Source organism: Osmerus eperlanus, chromosome 10 (assembly GCF_963692335.1).
Source record: "Osmerus eperlanus chromosome 10, fOsmEpe2.1, whole genome shotgun sequence".
Lineage (NCBI taxonomy): Eukaryota > Metazoa > Chordata > Actinopteri > Osmeriformes > Osmeridae > Osmerus > Osmerus eperlanus.
The window spans coordinates 15080035-15101109 of record NC_085027.1 but is presented as its reverse complement, the minus strand read 5'-3'; the positions used below and the strand labels follow the sequence as shown (position 1 = coordinate 15101109).

Genomic DNA, 21075 nt, shown 5'->3' with positions numbered 1-21075 from the left:
ATAAAGAGAGAGTGTTCATGTCTGTGATTGTAGTAGGGTGCTCTGTAGGAACCATCCTCTACTTCCCTTTCGAGGTCTAGCGTTCACCTGCTACACTGTTTACATGCCAAACCTTGTGTACATGGAGGAGGGTTGTGGTTGCATAGACACACACACACGCGCAAGCACACACACACACATAGAATGAGTCAAACAAAGCTAAGCAAAAACAACACCAAGCTCCTGCAGTTGCAGCTTAGTGATGTGATCAGTCAGGGCTCAGTGAAGCTGCAGCCCGAGAGAGCTCACGCACGCACGCACACACACACACACAGACACACACAGCAGCAGCGGTGGCGGTAGCCCAAAGAGGCACACAGAGCCTTCTCCTTAAATGGTCAAAGCTCCCAGAAGTGAAAGAGAGGCTGGTGCTGGAAAAAAAGACAAGTGAACGGAGAGGAAAGCAGAAGGAAAGAGACAGCCGGGGATAGCTGGGTTTTCTGTGAAAAAGTCAGCGAGTGACAGCTTGACTGTGGGAAGCCGGCTCTGCCTGGTGGTTTATGAGAACAAGCTGACCGGAGGAGCGAGAATCTCTCCTGCAACCCTCAGGTACTGATCCTTGTGATATCCTTGATCTAGTGCATAGACAGGTAATGGACTTTGTAGCAGTTTCTGAATCCCAGGCAGGTTGTCAGTTCAAGGGGTTTGGTGGTGTTTTGTTGTGGTAATGGATGAGTTGACAGCACTGTCAGTGTTGGTCATGGGTTTGAAATTTTTATGATTGTCAGAGAAATGCCTCATGCAGAAAGCACTGATGTGCGAGGTGGGGCTCATTCATTATTGCCTGAAAGAAGTTGTCTTGTCTGTCTTTGTAACTTTGGCCCACTTTGTTTTAACATTGGCCAATAATGTTATCTACCGTATTAGCCCCCATGTCTGGGTATTTGTATGCGTTAAGGAAATGATTATGTTTGTCTTTATTTGGTTCTCTCCATCTCCTGTCGTCTTTCTCACACAACCTCCATATCCTGTTCTCTGGCACGGTGGCGTTCTGGCCACCACTTCCGCTGTTGGCCACTCACTCTCTGTTCTTCACACAACCAAATTTTAAACAAATCTGGCAAGAGGGAGCAGGCTTACGTAACAGGCCGGGACAGAGGAGAGGGGTGGGGGGACGTGGGGTTAGAGTTCTGCTCCCTTTCTCATGAGGGCGTGAGCCTGAGGCCTGCGCCGCGGGGTAACACTGGGACCTCCAGGGACCTGGCCGAGAGAGGGCTCTCTCTCTCTCCTCTCCAAATGTGTTCTCTGGAGAATCGAACCCCTGTTGTGTACAGACAGGCTGGGAGAGGGGGGGAGTCCCAAAAATAACTAGTCAGGAAGCAGAAGGAGGAGCAGGCCTGTGTGCCCTGGAGGAGTGCATGTCCTATACTGTTCTGTACCACGGTACTGTACTCCCAGACCTGAACCCACACAGCTTCGCACGGCCAACAGGAAATAATCAGAGTGATTCAATTACACTGCAATATTCATCTGCTTGTTCTGCCGGAGGGTTCTGCGCAGCTCCTGTCTGCGTGCATGTGTGCGCTTAGCCCCCATCACGGCAGCTAGCCGTTAAATCACACACTGTCACCGTGGAAGAATCTTTCCATGACTGCTGTGACAACTTGTTTTTTATCCAGAATGGTGCTTGAAATATAACCCGCCCACCGTCCTCTGAGTGGCACTGATGTGCAGGCGAGCTGTGTAGGTGTCAACTCGCACAGGAATGGTTGAGGGGGAGGCATGAGAGAAACAACCTCCGGTGTTGAGCTTAGCCTTAGTGCTCCCCTCTCAGAGATGAACTTCTGAAAACTTCGGAACTTCTCCGATACTGTCATCGCCAATAAACGTTCTGTTTATGATGGGAAGTTAGCCAGACAAACCAGGTACAGTTGTGTTGGTGGTGTGGTAGGGCTGGCCACTGTAGTGAGAAAGACACAGTGTTCTGTGTCCTGCGAAGACCATTACAGAGCGGTGATTGGATTAAGGCAGGGACGAGTCTGTGTTTATTGGTCATCAGACTTGCATTGTTCTCCTACTTCTAGCCCAAAACGGGAAATCATGGCCTTACATAGCAGTCAATAGCAATGAGGCAGAAATACTAGTGAAAGTGTTACATACTGGGAATAGCAGGGTTTTTTTGTAGCATTTTTGTTTTGACTGTGTCTTGCGTCCATAGAGAGCTAGCTGTTACACAGTCTTCATCCTCTCCAGGTGATGAATGGGCTGGATGGGCGCATGTGTTCCCAGAATCAAATCTGCTGTCTGAATTAAAGTCCACTGTGTGTTTAATTCCGCATAGTTTATACCAAACTGGGCCTCATAAATGCACATCTGGAGCTTGCTGTTGAATGAGACAGCGGTGGATCAATATGTGGTTCTGTCTCTGTCAGACTCGGAGCTGTGAGGCACCAGAGACACCCTGCCCAGGTGAGAAGTCATCCAGCCCAGGACAGAGTTCTGACCCAGACCTTGGACCGGGAAGCAGCAGAAGTGGTGGTGGGACTGGGTCAGCGTCTCTAGGTACCTCTCCAGTACCACAGTAGATCCATCGGTCACTAGTAGCTCTCATCTTTCTCACACACACACACACACACACACACACGTACTGCATCGAAATCATTGTATTGACTTGTTTGTGGCTTTGACTTCCCTCTCTGTCTGAACCTGTTGACGCTGTGACGTTGTATGCTAGGTTCCATCCCTGTGCCAGAGGAGACCTCCCCCTCGGTAGTGATACAGCCACAGTTCGTCTTCCAGCCCACGTGCGCATCACCTCTTCCCATCCCACCGGAAACAGACGCTCAGCCTGTTTGCCCCAGTTCCACCGAGGAGAATGTAGCGGGGTAAGTGTTTATGTTCGGCCTCTCTTTGTTACTGGAAAGGGATTGCGTGTGTTTAGATGACAGGCCCAGCAGACAGTGGAGCCTGGAGAAGGTGAGACAGAACAGAGATGTGGGTGTTTACATTGTCACGCGCCAGGTCCCACTGAATATACAGGGGTACTTTTGGTCTTGTTGGTCTGGGAGGAAGCGGAAACAGACGATAGCATCAAGACTGGGAGGGAGGGGCCACCTGTCACGACTGAGCTGGGAGGGAGGGGCCATCTGTCACTGCTGAGCTGGGAGGGAGGGGCCATCTGTCACGACTGAGCTGTGAGGGAGGGGCCACCTGTCACTCCTGAGCTGGGAGGGAGGGGCCACCTGTCACGACTGAGCTGGGAGGGAGGGGCCACCTGTCACTGCTGAGTGTGACGAGCGACGTCACAGAGGAGGGAGCTGGAGGGGAGGCCTCTCAACTATGTCAGCTGATACCCAGGCTATCCTTTCTATGTCAGGGTGTTGGATATGGGCAAAAGACTGTTTGTTTGTGGGTCTCATCTGACTGGCAGTGACTACAGCCAATCAGAGGTGGCGGATTGTGAGAGTTGCGAATCATCTTCACCCGGTGACTGTGGGAGGAATCCGTTAGCAGAAGCAGACCCCAGTGGGAAGGACCAATTAGCAAGCCAAGCAGATAGTGGGAGGAACCAGACCTTTGATCCAGACTATTGTTGGAGGAGCAACACTCCAGAGCCATCCAGCTGTGCATCTTCTGAGGTGAGTTAGCAAAAGTCCCTCACAAAACTTTAAACACACACAAACTGCTGCTGCTTTGGCAACGTTTCCTGTTTCACATCCCTGCCAACCAGGGTGCTAGGGTGTACCAGGCAGCCCCCCCCCCCCCCAGCCCCCGTACTAGAGAGGGCATGGTTGTAGATGATGAGACTGCTGTACAATGTTGGGAGGACAAGGAGTCCCGGAGCTCTGGAGCTAAGGGGCCCTGGCAGACAATCTGGCCCAGTGAGGGAGGCTGGTCTCCAGGGAGAATGTGACTCCTGTCACCCCTACCAGAGCCCTGACTGATGGCATGACTGATACGGTTATTTCTGGCAGTGCTGGGGATCCTGTAGGACATTTTCCCACTAAATTAATTGCAAACATGAGATAGAAAGAATGTGCGTTTTTTTTTATCGTTATCTAGAAAGAAACACGGAAGGAACGCTTGATGTTACATATTTGTCTATTTGGGACAATGTGGTGATTTAATCCAACTTTGCTAACTGAAGCATCTTGTTTTGAATACATGCAGGCTTAGATAGGTATTCCACTGCATTCTTGTATCCTACACTAGGCTACAGTGCGCAAATTCTTTCTAGTTGTGTCATTTTTCTTTCACAGCCATCTCCAATGATGTTTAGGTTCTCCAGATGCCGGCTAGGGATATCCTTTCGTCTTATATCTTGGGTCTGAGATTGATGTCAGTCTGTCTTTAATAGCCAGAAGAATGCTCCCCCCTCCCCTCTGGGAATCCCGTTCTCCCAGCCTGACCCCCACCCGCCCCCGCATCAGAGGAAAGGTCACATTTGTTTATTCACAGCTCTAGAGAGGAAGGCCAGGAAGGGCCGTATTTTCTTTTTTTTTTGTAAGGACAGGTTTAACGTGGTGAGGGGAAGATCAACTTCTAGATGTGGTGTTCTTTTTGGATACACGATAGGCTGGAAAAAAAAGAAACTTGGTGTGGAAGAGTGCAATGTTGATTCGTCTTGTCACATGCAATCACTGGCAGTGACTGCGCTGCTGTGAATAAATTGTTTTTTAATTCATGTGTGCAAGGCTCTAGTCCTGATGACCTCAGTGGTTTGGTTGAATGGTTGTCATTTTTACTAGGCCAGTCATGTCTCTAAATGTCAGTGTTTAAGACTGTGAAGACATGGAGGTTTGTATTGCAACCAGTACACTGTATCCTGGTTTGAGAAAGTTGATTTCTACGTGGTTTCCTTAGACCGTGTGTATGCGTGTGAGTGCATGCGCCGCACCTTTACATGCATAACACTCACATAAACATAACAACATAAACACACAACATTCTGCTACCAGGAAGCAGAGGACCAGCTATCGTCGCAGTGTTCTTCAGCGCCAAACCCAAACCAAAGCAGCGAGGAGGCCCCTGGATCCCCCAGCCCCCCTGAGATCCCCTTCATCTTTCCCCACACCCGCTCGCGGCCCCCTCTCCTCCCTGCGATGCCCACCCTCCCTGAGGAGGAGGAGGACTCCCCTGAGGAGCAGGACAGCTCCTCCAGCTCTCCCAGCACGGTGAGCACGCAGCACGCCTCCTGTGGAGCTCTGACACTTTCCTCTGGCTTGTCAACACTGTGCGTTGGGTCTGTTTTCGACACATTGTGAGTCTTTGTGACTAGGGTGTTTAATGTTAGAAAGCTTTTGCGTGCCGGGTGTGTGTATGGTAGGCTAAGGGTGAGGGTGTATCAGAGCTTTGGGTTTATGATGAAAGGCTGACAGAATAGACCACTTCAGGCTGTTGTCCAAAAAAGATGGCTTGCCCAATGTTATTGTTCACTTTGAACAAAGCTATTTTCACTCTGCAGCTAAAATATGTAATCAATCCCAGGGCATGCTGTTCTCTCCTCCTTTGTCCAGATCGCTACCTTAAGTTCCTTTTATTACCAGCATTTTACCTTGATGAACTAATTGAAACATCTCTGGTAGCCAGGACAGAATGTTCAAGATCTCCAGAGATCTGTGCTCTGCTCTAAAGGGCATTTGTTGTAGCTCAGTCCTATCCTCAGTCATTTAAGGTTGAATTATTTATGTGATTAGTTGACTTACGACCAACAGTAGAGTTGTTTTTACTATTATTAGGTCATTGAGTAGCTGTTGTTCCAGATAACATGGAAAGTTTATAATGTTCTGAAATTTTACTCCTGTATGTCTTCCAGAGAATAATATTGTGCTGTATTATGGTAGTCAAACTGTCATGAAGTTAGAGTGTGGAGCTCTTTAAACGCTGGCTTAATTTGGATTAAATGTTTGCAGCCATCAAGTAGGAGAATGGATGAGTGCTTTAGCAGAGCAGCCAGTCATAAACACAGAGCAGATAAACCCTCTTAAGAGGAATGCAGCTAACTCCGTAATCTAATCTGGGAGCATATGCCAACCAAATAAAACAATCCTCCTTTATTAAACAATACCCAGGACTTTCAGCAACTCTGGACAGACTGTTACAGGGCTCTCTGCTGTCAGAACCCCCCTCCTGATGAAAGATTTAATTAGGATCTCATATCTGACCCATCTGTTTATTTACATGCATTCCTCTGAGGAAAGAATCAGGACACTGTGGAACTGACAAAAGATTGAGCTCAGGTCTGGCTTTTCCTGTTGGAAATGTACTTGATTTTGGTAACTATGGCTAATCAATGAGCTCCAGTCCCGCAGATCGGTCACATGATTCAGGTAAAGTTGCTTTGGCCCAGCTCTCCCTGCTGGGTTGAGGTTGAGATCCAGAGTCCAGGATGTTGAGGATGTTTAGTCCCAGAGGACGACATGATCTGATGTTCGGGATCTGAGATGTTGACGCTATGCTGATAGGCTAAGAGCACGGCTAGTTTCAACAGTCTCTCCAAACTGGCTTTAGACCACCTGTTAACCCCCAGAGCTAAGTGCCTCACTGGAATACCCAACCCCCATCTCACCCATCAAACACAGCAGCGAGTTTATTTCTTTTTCCCTTAAAAGTGCTTTGAAACAGTAATGCCCTGAAGTGGGTGTTCTTTTTTTTTTTCTTTTTCTTCCTGGATTCCACCACATCTATAGAGGCCCTGGCCTGCTGAAGAGCACAGAGATTTAGTGAGGAAAAGACATCCATGTTTGGCCTGTCCCAACACTGATACTAACATGAAAGCCTTGAGAAAACATAAATCCACCAAGCTAGCGAACGTATCTGTGGCAGGCAGGCAATGCGAACACAAGCATGTCATAGAGCTGTGTACTTAAGCGTTAAGGTCAAAGGGCAGCCAATGGGAACGTTTTGCATCCCTTTGCTGTGACACAAGCAATTGGGTGACATGTTTACTCTGATATCGCTGGGCTGGTCAGCCTTTCCTGTGCTTTTAAACTTTGAATGAGTTAAATCAACATTCCACAATTTGAGTCATTGCTGTGAAAATATTTCTATTTATGAGAGTTTCGAACATCTCCAGACTTCTGTCTTGTTCCTCTCTGCAGTACACACCAGAGAGCAGAGGGCTGGTCATGACCGCCCCCACTATCATCTTCCCAAAACAGGCCACTGTAGTCCAACAAGAGGGCCGGCCTCTGGAACAGGCAAGGTACTGTAGTTCTTTGATCCGGAGTGGAGGATTATTCACGTCTGTGACTGGGGTTTAGAGCAATTTACCAGCTGAAAAACAAGCCACTTTGTCCATCGCAGCATCTTGATATTTCTAGAAAAGGAAATCCATCCATCTCCAGTGTTGTGGTAGAATGTAAATATAGACTGAGCTCTAAGAACACTGTATAAAGTCTCTCTCTTTCTCTTTCCCTCTCTCTCTCTCTCTGTTCTCTCAATTCAATTCAATTCAATTCAGCTTTATTAGCATGACAGTCATTTCAACCGTATTGCCAAAGCAAGACGCACAATAACAGACAACCATACATCAACAACAATATTCAAACACAACATAAGGAACAACAGTCTGTATCGTCCGGAACATGTGGTAACAACAAAGTGTCAAGAGCAGAAAACAACAAATCGAAACAAAAACAACCTAAGTAAATAGCTACATTGAGATGGACAACACATATTACAAATAGGATTTCAAGGCTGGTCACATTACATTCAGGTTTTCCCTGATTTCATGGCACTCTTTTAGAAATCGTCCAGATAGGGGGGCTGTGTGTCCCTCCCCTAAGAGCACTTTTAGCTTTTCATTATCAGACAGTGTGGTGAATGATGGTACAAGGGATTCAAATTTATCAAAGAAATGCTGTCTGGTATGTCTGTACCGTCTCTCTCTCTTTCTCTCTCTTTCTCTCTATGTCTCTCAATATCTCTCTCTCTCTCCCTCTCTCTTTCTCAGACCACACAGTCCCAGATCCCGTCTCTCCAGAAACTGTCCCTCCCCCATCACCACAGTAGGTGAGTGGCCAGGCTGTCGATAGAAACAGACGGATATTTGCATGATTTTAAGTCACGGTATGTGTGCTGTAGAAGTATATTCATCCCTTGATCTGAAACAAGGCTCCACGGTTGGCTGATGCAAATTTGTGATCCTGGTCTAAGTTTGGTGATTGGTGGGTAATCAGAGGGGGGAGAGGTCAGCTTAGAACAGCACAGGTTGAGACGAAGCCTTGATTACTGTTGATGATGGCTTGATCTCAGCTGAGATCGCAGAGAGGGCTATAGGTTGGAGCCATTTGTCTTTGCTTGTGTTTTGATACTGTTTATGGGAGAGTTAGGGTTAACCTTTCTGGATGGAGTGTTTGTTTGCATGTATGAATCATGTGTATATTCATGTGCAACTGTGTGTGTGCGTATTCATGCGTGTGTCTGTGTGTCTGCGCATGTGTGTGTGTTTCTGTGTGTTTGAGTGTATGTGTGTGTTTGTCTGTCTGTGTGTGTTTCTGTGTGTGTGCGTGTGTGTCTGTGTGTATTTGTATGTATATGTGTGTGTGTCTGGTGTGTCTACGTGTGTGTGTGTGTGTTACTTTGTGTGTGTGTGCGTGTGTCTGTGTGTATTTGTATGTATGTATGTATGTATGTATGTATGTGTGTGTGTGTGTGTGTCTGTGTGCGTGTGTGTGTGTGTGTGTGTCTGTCTGTCTGTGTGTGTGTGTGTGTGTGTCTGTGTGTGTGTGTGTGTGTGTGTCTGTCTGTCTGTGTGTGTGTGTGTGTGTCTGTGTGTGTGTGTGTGTGTCTCAGACAGCTCAGGACAGGTGCTAGACCTGGTGAAGGACCAGCTCCCAGAGCTGCAGCTGTCTGAGGAGGAGCGTCAGAAGAACCTGGAGCTGCTGGAAGAGGCCAGGAAGGTCAGCGACCGCTTCCTGACGCGTCGCGGACGCAGGTCCACCTGCAGCCTCACCGAATCCCCCACTGGTGAGACACACACACACACAGCACGCACACAGACACTCCCACCACACACCCTGCAGATAGCCCAGGTACAAACCCTTATTCAATGGTAGAACGTAAACCAGGTTATCAGAGAACAACCAACAACAAGTATTTTAAGTGAAGTCGTTTATTTTGAGAAGTGGATTATTCTCCTCTAATCTGCACAAAGCATCGTCACGTACGTGCTCATGTCCTCAAACATCTGCTGGTGGATGCTTGCCAGCAAATTCCAGAGTAAACACGGGCCACAGTAACTTAGGGAACCAACTTCATTCCCAATTACACGTCATTCTCTCAGGCTTTGTTAATGTGAGTCAACTGATACAGAGGCCGAGGGAACGCCAACGAACACACTATTCCTTGTTTCCTACTTCACCTGTTTGGTTTCATAATGTTGGAGTAAAGCCAACAGGGTTGGATCTATCTGCAGGTCTCTCTCCCAACCCGACGCCGTCCTCCTCGCCAGTGGCATCTAGAAGCAGTTCCATCAGCACCGCCCCGCAAATCAGTACGTCCTGTTCCTGCCCTCTCGACATACATGGTTAAAAGCAGAACCGAGGATCGAACTTGTCGTCCTACATGATCCTCTGGTCTCTGTTTCAGGTGTGGGACCCGCAGAAGTGAACTACGCCAGCCAGACTGTCAGTCCGGTAAGGCTTACAGTCTACTCGATACTCGGTGTCAAAGTTTGTTCTCCCTGGAGATAGTGCAGGTTGGTGTGGTTGGTAACGGTGTTGTCATGGTTTCCCCCAGCGTTTGGAGATTCCTCTAGTGAGGGAGCAGGTGGATCCAGGATCACCAGAGCAGGAGGTCAGCACAACACCGTCTCTCACTCACCTCTCACTCAATGGCCCAAACACAGCTGCAGTTATCAGACATTCCATGTGGTTGTGGCAGATTGAACACTGGAATAGAATCTTCCTTCTTCTGTCTGGATGTGCTGCTCCCAGGGCACCAGGCGATTGGTGGACTGGAAGCCCAATGAGAAGCGGAAGGTGTCTTCCGGCACCCTGACCCCCCGCCACGCCGGCCCCTCCCCCACCAGGGAGCCCAGTGGGGGCCAGAAGGAGAACTGTGACCCCAGGGTTTCCAAGAAGAGCCCCGTTCCTGTGCTGGTTAACAAGCCGGAGGAGGGTCCGGTCCGAAACCCCAGCCAGACCCCGGCCACGGGCGTGGCCAAGCCCGTCCCCCGGCCCCCGACCCAGCAGGCCCCCTGCACGGCCGAGATCAAGACCATCGGAGCCTTTCCCCCTCTCATGAGAGCCGTGTCCTGGGACACGGTGGGGACCCTCAACGCCCGCAACGGGGCGCCCAACTTCTCCCCCAAGACGGAGGAGACCTTCTCGTTCACAGACAAACCTCGGGAGGGCCCGCACAAGTCATCGGGGTACAAGGACTTCCCCGCCCAGCCCGTCAACGTGCAGAAACTGTCCAAACTGAGAGAGGTACGATGGAGGCCAGTCTTCCAGCAGGGCCAGAGATCTGCTCATCCTTTTGCTTTCTTGTCCCAATGTTTACGTGACATTTGTTTTGCCTCCTTTTATTGGCAAAATACCAGAGGGAATGTAGTGTCGTTTACGACCATCAACTACCAGAGCATGAAAGACATGCAAGCCAAGTTCATTGTTTCTAAAGCCCTCTTTTGTTTATATCCCGTGTACAGGAACATAAGCTGATACGAAATCAAAGTGTGGGCTCCAAGCTGCCAGACCTGAGTGAAACAGCTGAACAGGAAAGAGGTACAGCAGTCAGTGTAGCCTATGTAGGAAATATACCAGGGTATAGAGGGGACCAGGTCAAGGCTGCCATTCTATGGGCTACGTCAAAGGAAATGTGTCCTAACTGACCCAGAGAGGGACTGGAAACATGACAGGGGACATGTTTTGCTGCGTGTGTTCACGTTCTGCTGTGTGTGTGTTCATCTCCTGGTCTGGCGTTTGACTGGCAGGTCAACCTGTTTACCATACACTTGCTCGTCCCAGAAATGCAGTACTGAGTTTAGGCCAGCAGAGGGTGTGATTGTGACGACATTAAGTGTGTATGATCAGACGCTGAGAAACAAAGCTATGTTTAATCCCCCTGCTGAATGGCTATTAGAATGATGTTAGCAGGCTTTGTAACTGTTCCTGGTAAAGGTGAGTGGTCTGCCTCTCTGCCCTCAGGCCTGTCCCCCCTCCCCCCTCCAGCCTCCCCCTCTGATGAGGAGACCAAGGAGAAGTCGGACTCCATGCCCAACATCTCAGATGTGATGTTGAGGAAACTCAAACTTCACAGAGGTCTACCAGGCTGGTGTGTGACGAGGCCAAACCTACAGCTAAGACGTGCCAACTCATTCAGCTTTCCCTTTGCTCGCCGACAAACACTGTCTGTTTTCTTTTGATTCCAGTGCACCTCCCCTCACAGAAAAAGAAGTTGAGGTAGGTATCAAAACGGTCGGTTGCACACAGCTAGATCACAGAAGCTAAACAGCCCTGACGTTGTTATGCAAAGTGAAATACTGTAGACTTTGGAGTCGTGTACTATCTCCTTCTGATGCACGCTAATTTGGGCCTGTGTGATTTCCCGTCTCTATGGAGAGAGTGCAAACATGGGGCTGTGCGAGTGTGGTCCCTGGCTGTCGCCCCGCCCAGCATCCCCCACGGGGATACATCTGCAGGAGGACAGCCAGAGGTCCAAGCTTTCCTGTCCTCTCTGGCCTCTGCTCTTCTATGCTTTCTCTCTCATGTTCTACTCTCTCTCTCTACTCTCTCTCTGCTCTCTTTGCTCTCTCTCTCTCCTCTCTGCTTCCTCCTCCCTGCTCTCTCTCTCTCTCTCTCTCTCTCTCTCCTCTCTGCTTCCTCCTCCCTGCTCTCTCTCTCTCTCTCTCTCTCTCTCTCCTCTCTGCTTCCTCCTCCCTGCTCTCTCTCTCTCTCTCTCTCTCTCTCTCTCTCTCTCTCTCTCTCTCTCTCTCTCTCTCTCTCTCTCTCTCTCTTCTCTCTCATGTTCTACTCTCTCTCTACTCTCTCTTCCCTGGTCTCTCTCTCTCTCATTTTCGACTCTCTCTGCTCTGTTCTCTCTCGATTGGATCTCTCTCTCTACTCTGCTCTCGCTGCCCTCCTGCTCTCTGTGTGCAGCATTCCACACTTTGTTCCACCAACATAGATTTGCTTTGATCAAGTACAGCTTTGTGGGGGGGGGGGGGGGGGTTGGTTCAGCTCAGCCTCAGTAGCTAGAAGATTCCACACTCAAAGTAATTTGTTGGTGGGCATCCCCTCAGTTTTCTGTGTTGCTTGTTTTGCAGTGGCCCATGCAAGCACGTTATCAGGGTCCCTCTCACTGCTGTTTATTCATTCAGTCTTATTCTACACACCCTAAATATGTCAATGTTTTCTCGGGGTAAACTTGAATTGACCTGACCCCACTAACCCAACTGTGTGTTGGTGTGCAGTGTGATGGTTGGTCTCCATCCTCAATAGTCAGCTCTAATGTTTCCCCGATGAGCGTTCAGCCCGTGTTCAACACGGTCACATCCTCTCTGCAGAACGCGTTTGTTCAGCTGTCGCTGGCATTCCGGAACGACAACTACACCCTGGAGACGCGTCTGAAGCAGGCGGAGCGGGAGCGGAACCTGACGGAGGAAAACACGGAGAAGGAACTGGAAGAGTTCAAAGGCTCACTCAAGGTCAGAGGTCATGCTAGCAGAGGTAGCGGACTGACTAGCATTGTTAGCTGCGTGCACAACTACCAAACCTGGATCAATCACTAAGAGTCTATGTGGGGGGAAGATTAGAAAAATGGAATGACATTGCGTTTTTGTTCACTAGAATGTTCCATTTTGCTGCTTGTGTTGTTGCAGACCACCGCCCCCCAGTGGCAGACTTCTGACCAGCGGGATTCGTACCAGTGCCTCATAGAGACCTTAGCTGTCCTGCACCGCCTGGCCACCCGACTGTCCAGCAGGGCGGAGATAGTGGGGGCCGTGCGACAGGTAACACAGCCCAGTGGGCTCAGAACCCAGAAGAAACTCCTGAATGAGAAAAGCAAGCAGAAAAGTGCATGTGAAACATCACTTTTTTCCCCTATCATGAGAAAATATCCCGTCTCCTCGAAAGTGGCCGTTGGAATGTTTGTTTTCCGACAGATAAGTTATTTGTCAAGGATTTAGTCTGATGTTTTGGTTTCACTAAAGGTTATACTTCTGGCCAAAGAAAACTCAGTGAATGCGTAGAGAAATGTTCCGGGCTTAGCCCCCATTGAATGGTTGAAGATAATATTTACTGAGGAGGTGACGTTGTCACAGCTGTACTGCACCAGTAATGAGGCCTTCCCCTGCCCTGGCACACTCACATTTAGATTCCCCCCAGAACTAAATACCTTCTTCATAACAAGACAATACAAGGCCTGCAGCATTGACCCAGTACAACCCTGCTATTACACTTCAGCAATTACTGCTAGGTGGCTCCCTGATTCTTCATCAGTTGGAGAAGAGAGACAAGTTCACAGTAGCAGGGCAGCGTTGACGCTGTGCTGCGTGTCCCCAGGAGAAGCGGATGAACAAGGCCACGGAGGTGATGATGCAGTACGTGGAGAACCTGAAGAGGACCTATGAGAAGGATCGCGCCGAGCTGACAGAGTTCAAGAAGCTGGCCAATCAGAACTCCAGCCGTTGCTATGGAGGGTCCATAGACACTGGGGGTAATGGACCGGGAGACTGGCTCAAACAGTCTCAGCACTGATGTTTATAGTTAGGATTTCTGTTTTGGTTGCCCTTAAGGTTATCCTTCTGACCAAAAGGAGCTTGGTTTACAGTTTAATCCTAACTCTGACTGTGTTGTCCTGTGTGTTTAATGTCTAGATGATGGAGTTCCACGCCCATCCAGATCCATGTCTCTGACCCTGGGGAAGGTAAGGTATAAAGTTTGTATACCTTACCTGTGTGTGCGTGTGTGTGTGTGTACGCTTGTGCACGTGCTATCTCAGATGTACAGATCTCATACCTCTCACATGATAAAATCTGAATTGTTTACATTTTCCACCTCTCCCTTCTTCCTCTCGCCCTCTGCTCTTCCTCCCCCTCTCTACCACTCCTTTTTAGGCTTTGCCCAGGAGGAGGGTCAGTGTAGCCGTGGTCCCTAAATTTAACCTCCTAAACATCCCTGGTCAGACTCCCGTCATTGCCGGCCCAGTCCCTACCCCTGCTACTGGACCCAACCTTGGTCCTGGTCCTGGTTTTGGTTCTGGTCCTGGTTTTGGTTCTGGTCCTGGTTTTGGTTCTGCTCCTGGACCTTGCTTCGGAGCCAACCCTGGCTCTGGACTTCCTGTTCTCGTAGGTCTTAGCCTTGTGTCTCAACCGTGTAAACACTAAGTTCAGCGTATCACCCTGCCCATGCTCACTGACTCTCATTGTGTTCATGTTTGTCGTTCTGTTCCAGTGTGAGGCTAACGCCGTGAAAAGCAACACTCTCACAGAGTCTGGACAGCCAGCCCGGGCTGAGAGGTGGGCTTCCGTGTGCTTGGACACCATGACCTCTAGAAGCATGGCTTGGAAACGTGCATACGACAGACATGCATAGTCCCAAGCAGTATATCTGATTGTGTGTTCTTCCAGGCTTCCAAGGTTAGGTCAGCGCTCTGCGAAACAATGGACCATAATGTTCATCCAGCCTTATCAGAGCATATCTGCTGCTCTATCAGGATGGGTGGTGGATTTGTTGCCTCCAGGATGTGCTTGCTGGGGGGGACGGTCCCAGATTAATCACAGAGCAGGGTGAACCAGGGACCTTTTCACAGCACAGCACCACGTTTATGCAGCTAGCGATTATATGCGGGCTCAAAATAAACGGTGCTAGCATTCCATAAAAACCCTGCAGCTGCAACTGATTGATATGCTATTCTGAGATGTAATCTAAACATTTGTGCTAAGGAGCCTGACAGAAACCAGGCAGACCTCAAGCTCTCGCCCCGGCCTCGGAATAAGGTGAGAGCTGGGGAAGCGTGCTGAAAGGCTAGCTCTAAGCCAGCATCTCAGATGAGCAAGAGAGGAGAGAGAGAGGGAGAGACATAGCAAGAGAGGGAGTGAGAAAGAGAGAGAGAGGGAGAGAGGGAGCGAGGGAGGGAGGGAGGTGGAAATACGTAGAAAGTGAAAAGAAGTAGAAAGCTGTAGCCTGAATAATAACAAGCGTGCAAAGTGCCTGCTCGGTCAGACCCAGCGAGGTGTTTAAGAGCCCCCGTGTACACATTCTTGCCTTTGTACTTTGGTTTTTTTTACGCAAGCCTGGTCGTCAGCGATGGTGGCACACACGCACGGTGCCTTTCAACTGTGTTCCAGTCCGTCCATTAAGACAAGGCCAGGGTGTTGTGATGGAAAGCCTAATGACCAGCCTCCCTCCTCTGTATAATGACTGTTCTCGTATAGACAGCCAGGGCTGACTGTTCTTTCCTATGTGAAACAATGCAGTGGAAGGATGGGTCCGGAGCAGGAAGGAGAGCCCTCCGCAGCAGCCAAGCTCCCTGTCAACCTCGACGACATCAGGGCTGAGATCAGGGCTGAGATCAGGGCAAACATGGAGGAGGAGTTCTATAAAAAAGGGTAAGGAACGCATATGCACACACACACACACGTGTTCCAACCAACACACATACTCACACACACACACACATGCATGCACACACGCACACACACAGCACACCTTCAATTTCCAGTCTGACTCTGATTATTGAGAGAATTGAGATCCATGTTTTCAATTGAATTCCTCTGCAAAGCATGTCAGCCTGTCAGGCACACAGACAGACTTTACACAGACACTTTCACAATGAGATGCACCTGCTTTTACTGAATGTAAAGTAAAACCATGTTCTAACACAGTTACCAAGAGGGTCTGAAGCTAACTAAAGAGCTCAAGGAAGTGAAGGAGGAGGAAGAGGAAGGGGAAGAAAAAGAGGAGGAGCCAGAAAAACCGAAAGAGGAAGACGGAAAGGAGCGAAAGAGTAAAAGGTGAATATATATCTGGGTAGAAGGTATATATTTAAATTTAGAAATGTTCTTGCTGTATGTGAACAATATAAAAACATGACACAATATTCAACTGTTTTTACAGTAAAGTGGAGGAGGTCCTGGTCGTGGTTGATCGTCTTTGTCCAAAGATATTCCGGTGTAACCGTCTGCTATGGATTACCCTGTCACTGTTTCTGGTCCTGTTCCTGGTCGTCAACATTTTCACGTACTTCAGTGACCGCTACAACAGCCACGGGGACATGTCAGCTGACAAAGCCATGGCTCAAGGCAAGAAGATCTTTGGACTGAATGTTGGAGTACAGCCAAAGAACCCTCCTACAGAATAACACCCCCCACCCCTCCCCCATCTATCCTCTTCTTCCAAAGACTCTTTCTCATCATGCTTGAATACAGCATTGTGACTATCTAGGGTTCAAGGATGTAGCTTTTTGGGAGTGTTTATTTGGTTTAGCTTTTTTTCTTATCATCCACTTCAAGTTCTATTTATGTTGTTTTAGGAAGTCTGCCAGGTTGTTTGTGATGGTGAGAAGCATAGACAATTACTGTTTAGGGACCAAGTATCGAGTGTGGTGAAATACATGTTCTTCTATAGTCACATCGGATACATGTCCAGTATGCTTTGTTCTCCTGCGTTGAATGTCATCCTGAAAGAATGAATGTGGCCTCTGGCGACTATGAATACTTTCGGTACCTCCAGATAAACGGTGGTCACGAGACAAGTGTACATTAATGTACCCCACCCTTGATACTGTGTTCTCTCAGGTCTACCAAGGCGACGACTCTGAGAAAGAGAGGTTTACGGAAATATTTAAGTGATTGAAATTGAGTTACAGTATGGTTTTTACCTTTGACGAACATTATCTATGTTGTGTATTTAAACAGATACTTTTTGTTTTGGTAAACTATTATGTAAGCACATTCCAAAGTAGCACCAAAGTGCAATATGTTTTGCAGCTGACGGTTCTTGTTTGTGTCATTGTGGTCTGTGTCCTCAGAGCACTGAACGACAACTCATGTACGCCCGCACTTTTAGACAGCATGAGACTATTCTGTTTTTAAAATCTTCCAAGTGTGCCAGCGTTGTATTGTTTCTATGTTGTGTGTGTCCCCCCCCCACCTTGAAATAAAGGTGCCTTAAAACTCCCTGCAATCTTTTCAATCGTGATAAGTTCCATCAGGTGCAGTTTCAAGCCAACAGGTGTTTTAGCGGAATGCTAACTTTGACCTGCCAAAAAAGAGACATTGCATTTGAGCGGCTAAGTGAAATAAGGATTGTTTATTTCAGAACAGATGATACTACCAACCTCTCATTGCAGCAGCTCGTTTCAAGAAACCTCTCACATTATGTAACTGACTTCATCAAGATGAAGCACTGTCACACGAAGGCTGTACAAAGTCATTGTACAAAGTACACTGTACACCGAACTAAGTCATCGTATTCCCATTAGTCCATAATCATGAGAAACAGACAAAAGAAAACCCTCCTGGTGCTGATTGGCGACCCCTGCCTGCGTCATGTCCTGTTGGCTGGGCTCTGGCTGAGATGTTTTGCTGGAAGTGGGATGTTGCAGGGTTGTCCCTGGAACATGACTAGCGGTACGTGTCAGAGGCACATTAGAGGATGTCAGGATTCTGATGCTTTTTAATAACTGAAGGCTGGAGGCAGGAAGCTCTTGTGCAACCAGGCCTCATGTTGACTGACTCTGAGGAGGGGTTTTTAAATGATGTCCTAAGCTGGATTCATTCTGAATAGTTAAGGATTTAATACCTTGAACATATAAAAGCAAAGAGAAGGATAACTGGTTGTTCTCGAATAAAAGAGCATCGACTCTTGAAACAGCTTTTCAAGCTTTTTATCAGTTTCATAGCACTCCAATCAGTAAATATACATCTCCTCACCCTACTTAATGTAAAATGCTGAAACATAACTGAAAAACATGACTGAAAGTGAAAACATCACCTTTTTTGTTATGAATGATGTTACCAGTACAAGCTTTGTCTTAATACCGTGTTCTGTTAACTTGTTGGCTCTCCTCTCTTTTTCTTGGACCTGGTAGCTGTAGTATGTGACCTCTTTTGATGTAACCCGTCCACTCCGCTTCCTCTTCCTGTTCCCTGCTGCCTGTTGGCCCGGTGACCACCTCATCCCACTGGTCGGTTGTTCGTCAGGGCATTCAGTCCACACCAGCCCAACCTTCTGGAAGGAATCACCTCTCTCTCAACCCACAAGTTCCCAGATACACAGAGGAACACTGGGAGCCCCAGCTGAGCTCTAATAGATGATCACTATGATGAAGTTCTGGATCTTGTTTCTGCTGCTGATTCCAGCTCTGACCATCTCCAGGCTCAAGACTAGTCCCAGAAGCTTAAAAGGTAAAGTATTTTTATTCATTATCTGATGTTTTCAAACGTGTTTCTCATGACATGGACATTGAAAGAACATATTTTCTATGTATGCCTCAGAATGATTATTAGGATTTTGTTACTTGTATTATTGTTATTTTGTTACTTGATTTTGTAAAATGTTGCTTGACATAATAGTATTATCCTATACACTTCAGTACTATTTGAATGCGTATTCTGTATTTAAATATTAAGATAATACAACTTTTTATAGAATGTATATACTGTATATACAGTATATTGTGATTATTACATATTATTCAAATATACAGTGAATAGCTTTGCCTTTTATTTATTCATTACTGCATAGTTGTTAAATACAGAACCACCTAACTGTGTTTGATCTATATTTTTGGTTTAAATATCAAAAATGGTTGGTAAAAACCTTTAGAATATGAAAACCAATACAATTAGTTTGCATTAAACAAATGCCATACTATTTGTCCTCCTCAGTTTTTCCAGATGGTCACACAGTCGCAGGTGTGTTTCAAGTGAGCTACAAGACCACCCAGAACCAGGTGAAGTATGCCTACAACGTGTCGGAGGCCAGAGAGCTGTGCCAGGCGCTGGGGGTGACCATCGCCTCCAAGGCCCAGGTGGAGGAGGCCCTCAACAGGGGTCTGGAGACATGCAGGTGAGGAGGTCCCTGATTCACACCTCCAGAGGAGAACTTTAATATACCGTCACATGACAATGAGACTCACAAACAGGGTTTTCATCCGTTCCTCATACAGAGAGCAACTGTTTTACTGACCGTGTTTGCTGTGATAAGGTGTTTAAGATCTCCTGCATGCTCTCCCTGTGGTTTGTCTTCAGGTTCGGCTGGATCGATGAGCATTTTGCTGTAATCCCCCGTGTCACAGCCAGCAAAATTTGTGGAAATAACCAGACAGGGGTTGTGACGTGGAGAGCTCCTGTCCAAAAACAATTTGATGTGTTCTGCTTTAACCAAACAGGTATGGGACATTTAGGTCTTAAATCGTTTATTGATGACATTCCAAAAGGTCTTGCTTACTCACAAGAGCAGAGGACGTGCAGGTCTTTCACTGTTGCCCAGAACTGACCCGTTTATTTTGGAGTCATGTTTCTGGCGTTTGTCCAGTACAGAGAATACCGTCATCCCCATACTCTCATATCCGCTTGTGCTTGTGAGGAGATTATCTGGAATTGTACGAACGTGAACGGAAGGGAAAAAAGGGAAATTCAATAAAACCTCTCACATCAACTTCCTGTGCAGTCACTTGGAAGGGGGGGGGGGCTGGGGGGGAGACGAGGGGGGGCTGGCAGGAGGAGGAGTAGAGGAGGGGTAGAGTAGAGTGGCCAAGTTGTACGAACGGAGGGAACTGAACAAGTATGGCCAACTGTCTCAGGGGCATCCCTTTCAGGATGCGAATGCACTGACCCAGTTGCATGAAATCTGTCATTCGAACATGTTTGACAAACTCGTCGACTTAAACATGCGCTTCCTCCACAGAGTCACAATTGGAGGATGCGCCCACTGATAGCCCTGCGACCATGAGCGAGCCGAGGGAGCGAGGGCCTCGTCCTACTCTCTCAGAGGGTGGACCCTCCATCTCCGTCATCAATCACCTCGTCCTGTCCCGGCATCCATCCTCCCAGTCCACTCCCCAGTCTCGCCCCTCCACCTCCCCCCCTCTCTCTCCAGACAACCCGGCGGAGGAAGACAATGAACTGCCTCTGTCTGTGAGCGCTGCTGGCTCTGCTGTTGGAGGTCTGTGATGTTCCAACAGTTCAGACAACATGTTGTGCTGCCTTTTGTGATCACTGTCGTCAGTCATTGCCCAAACATTCCGAATAGAAAGTACTAATTGGTGTATGTTTTGCTTTGTGTTAACAGCCATACCAAAAGCACTGATGATCAGCTCGACTTTTCTGCTTTTCCTGACTGCGGCTGCCGTCCTCTGGTACTTCAAAATGTAAGTGGGTTCACATTTAGTTGTAAGGAATGGCTGCCGGTCATTGTCAGAATCCTTCTGTTCATTTCGTTTCTTTTAAAGAAAGAGGAGCTGGTTCCTGTGCTGGGGAGCTGAGCAGGAGAAGGAGAGCGTGGAGGCGGAGGAGTGGACCCCCACCTGGAAGAAGGACCAGCCGGAGGGCCAGAGGGAGCCTGAGGAGGACGGCTGCAGAAACACAGCCGGCAAAGTCAGCGTCAACAACAACATTGACTCCAAGACGGCCACAGACACAGTTCCTTGATACGTTCAGGAGAATGGCTTCTCAGGCACCAGATGTTTAACTTTTTACATTTATGTATGTTTTGTAACAACGGTATTGACCACAGTATGTGCTGTTGAAATGCATTTATTATGCATGAAAGGTTTTTGTTCGAGACACTACCTGACACGTGTGGGCTACAGACAGATTTGAATTTGAAATTGAAATGGCTTTTAGCCACTAGATGGTGATGTTACAGTTGTAAGGCAATCCAGAACGGTGCAATTGCAGCAGTCTGTTGAGGACGGATTGTGTTTCAGTAGTTTAGGAATAATATATGCAGTAGGCCTGAATATTCTGCTATGCAGACTGGTAACTTGCTTTCTCATTTAAACTCATTCAATTGGCTCACACTGTCAAAAAAGATCACGGTCATCCTTGTGACATGTATTAAGGTAATTTTTTTTATAAATTTGTACCGAGGTTGGGTTCCCCATAATTACCTGCTCCTTTTTTTTGTGTTCCTGGTTATGACA

General features: G+C 47.8%; 2 protein-coding genes across 2 annotated transcripts; both read left to right on the top strand.

The window, feature by feature from the left end:
• The first annotated feature begins 569 nt into the window (after window positions 1-569).
• On the top strand, window positions 570-17104 carry mrvi1 (murine retrovirus integration site 1 homolog). The gene is made up of 24 exons (XM_062470647.1): window positions 570-588; window positions 2412-2541; window positions 2714-2864; window positions 3410-3617; window positions 4938-5153; window positions 7080-7183; window positions 7934-7992; window positions 8776-8949; window positions 9398-9475; window positions 9571-9617; window positions 9721-9777; window positions 9918-10412; window positions 10631-10706; window positions 11130-11256; window positions 11354-11384; window positions 12488-12628; window positions 12803-12934; window positions 13488-13641; window positions 13802-13851; window positions 14042-14272; window positions 14379-14443; window positions 15404-15535; window positions 15812-15940; window positions 16044-17104. Exons 5-24 carry the CDS (start codon window positions 5082-5084, stop codon window positions 16285-16287), a joined length of 2598 nt encoding a protein of 865 aa, XP_062326631.1. The 5' UTR covers window positions 570-588; window positions 2412-2541; window positions 2714-2864; window positions 3410-3617; window positions 4938-5081; the 3' UTR covers window positions 16288-17104.
• Window positions 17105-18108: 1004 nt separating this feature from the next.
• On the top strand, window positions 18109-21038 carry lyve1a (lymphatic vessel endothelial hyaluronic receptor 1a). Its single transcript, XM_062470651.1, has 6 exons — window positions 18109-18334; window positions 18818-18998; window positions 19181-19320; window positions 19839-20096; window positions 20223-20301; window positions 20383-21038. The coding sequence occupies exons 1-6, from the start codon at window positions 18241-18243 to the stop codon at window positions 20579-20581; spliced, it is 951 nt and encodes a 316-aa protein (XP_062326635.1). The 5' UTR covers window positions 18109-18240; the 3' UTR covers window positions 20582-21038.
• The last annotated feature ends 37 nt before the right edge of the window (window positions 21039-21075 follow it).

Coding starts and splice junctions, on each gene's coding strand:
- mrvi1 (XM_062470647.1), top strand. CDS start 5,082: ATGCCCACCCTCCCTGAGGAGGAGGAGGACTCCCCTGAGGAGCAGGAC. Junction 9,476..9,570: donor CAGCACCGCCCCGCAAATCA/GTACGTCCTGTT, acceptor TCTCTGTTTCAG/GTGTGGGACCCGCAGAAGTG. Junction 10,413..10,630: donor AACTGTCCAAACTGAGAGAG/GTACGATGGAGG, acceptor TCCCGTGTACAG/GAACATAAGCTGATACGAAA.
- lyve1a (XM_062470651.1), top strand. CDS start 18,241: ATGATCACTATGATGAAGTTCTGGATCTTGTTTCTGCTGCTGATTCCA. Junction 18,999..19,180: donor AGGGGTCTGGAGACATGCAG/GTGAGGAGGTCC, acceptor GTTTGTCTTCAG/GTTCGGCTGGATCGATGAGC. Junction 19,321..19,838: donor GTTCTGCTTTAACCAAACAG/GTATGGGACATT, acceptor CTTCCTCCACAG/AGTCACAATTGGAGGATGCG.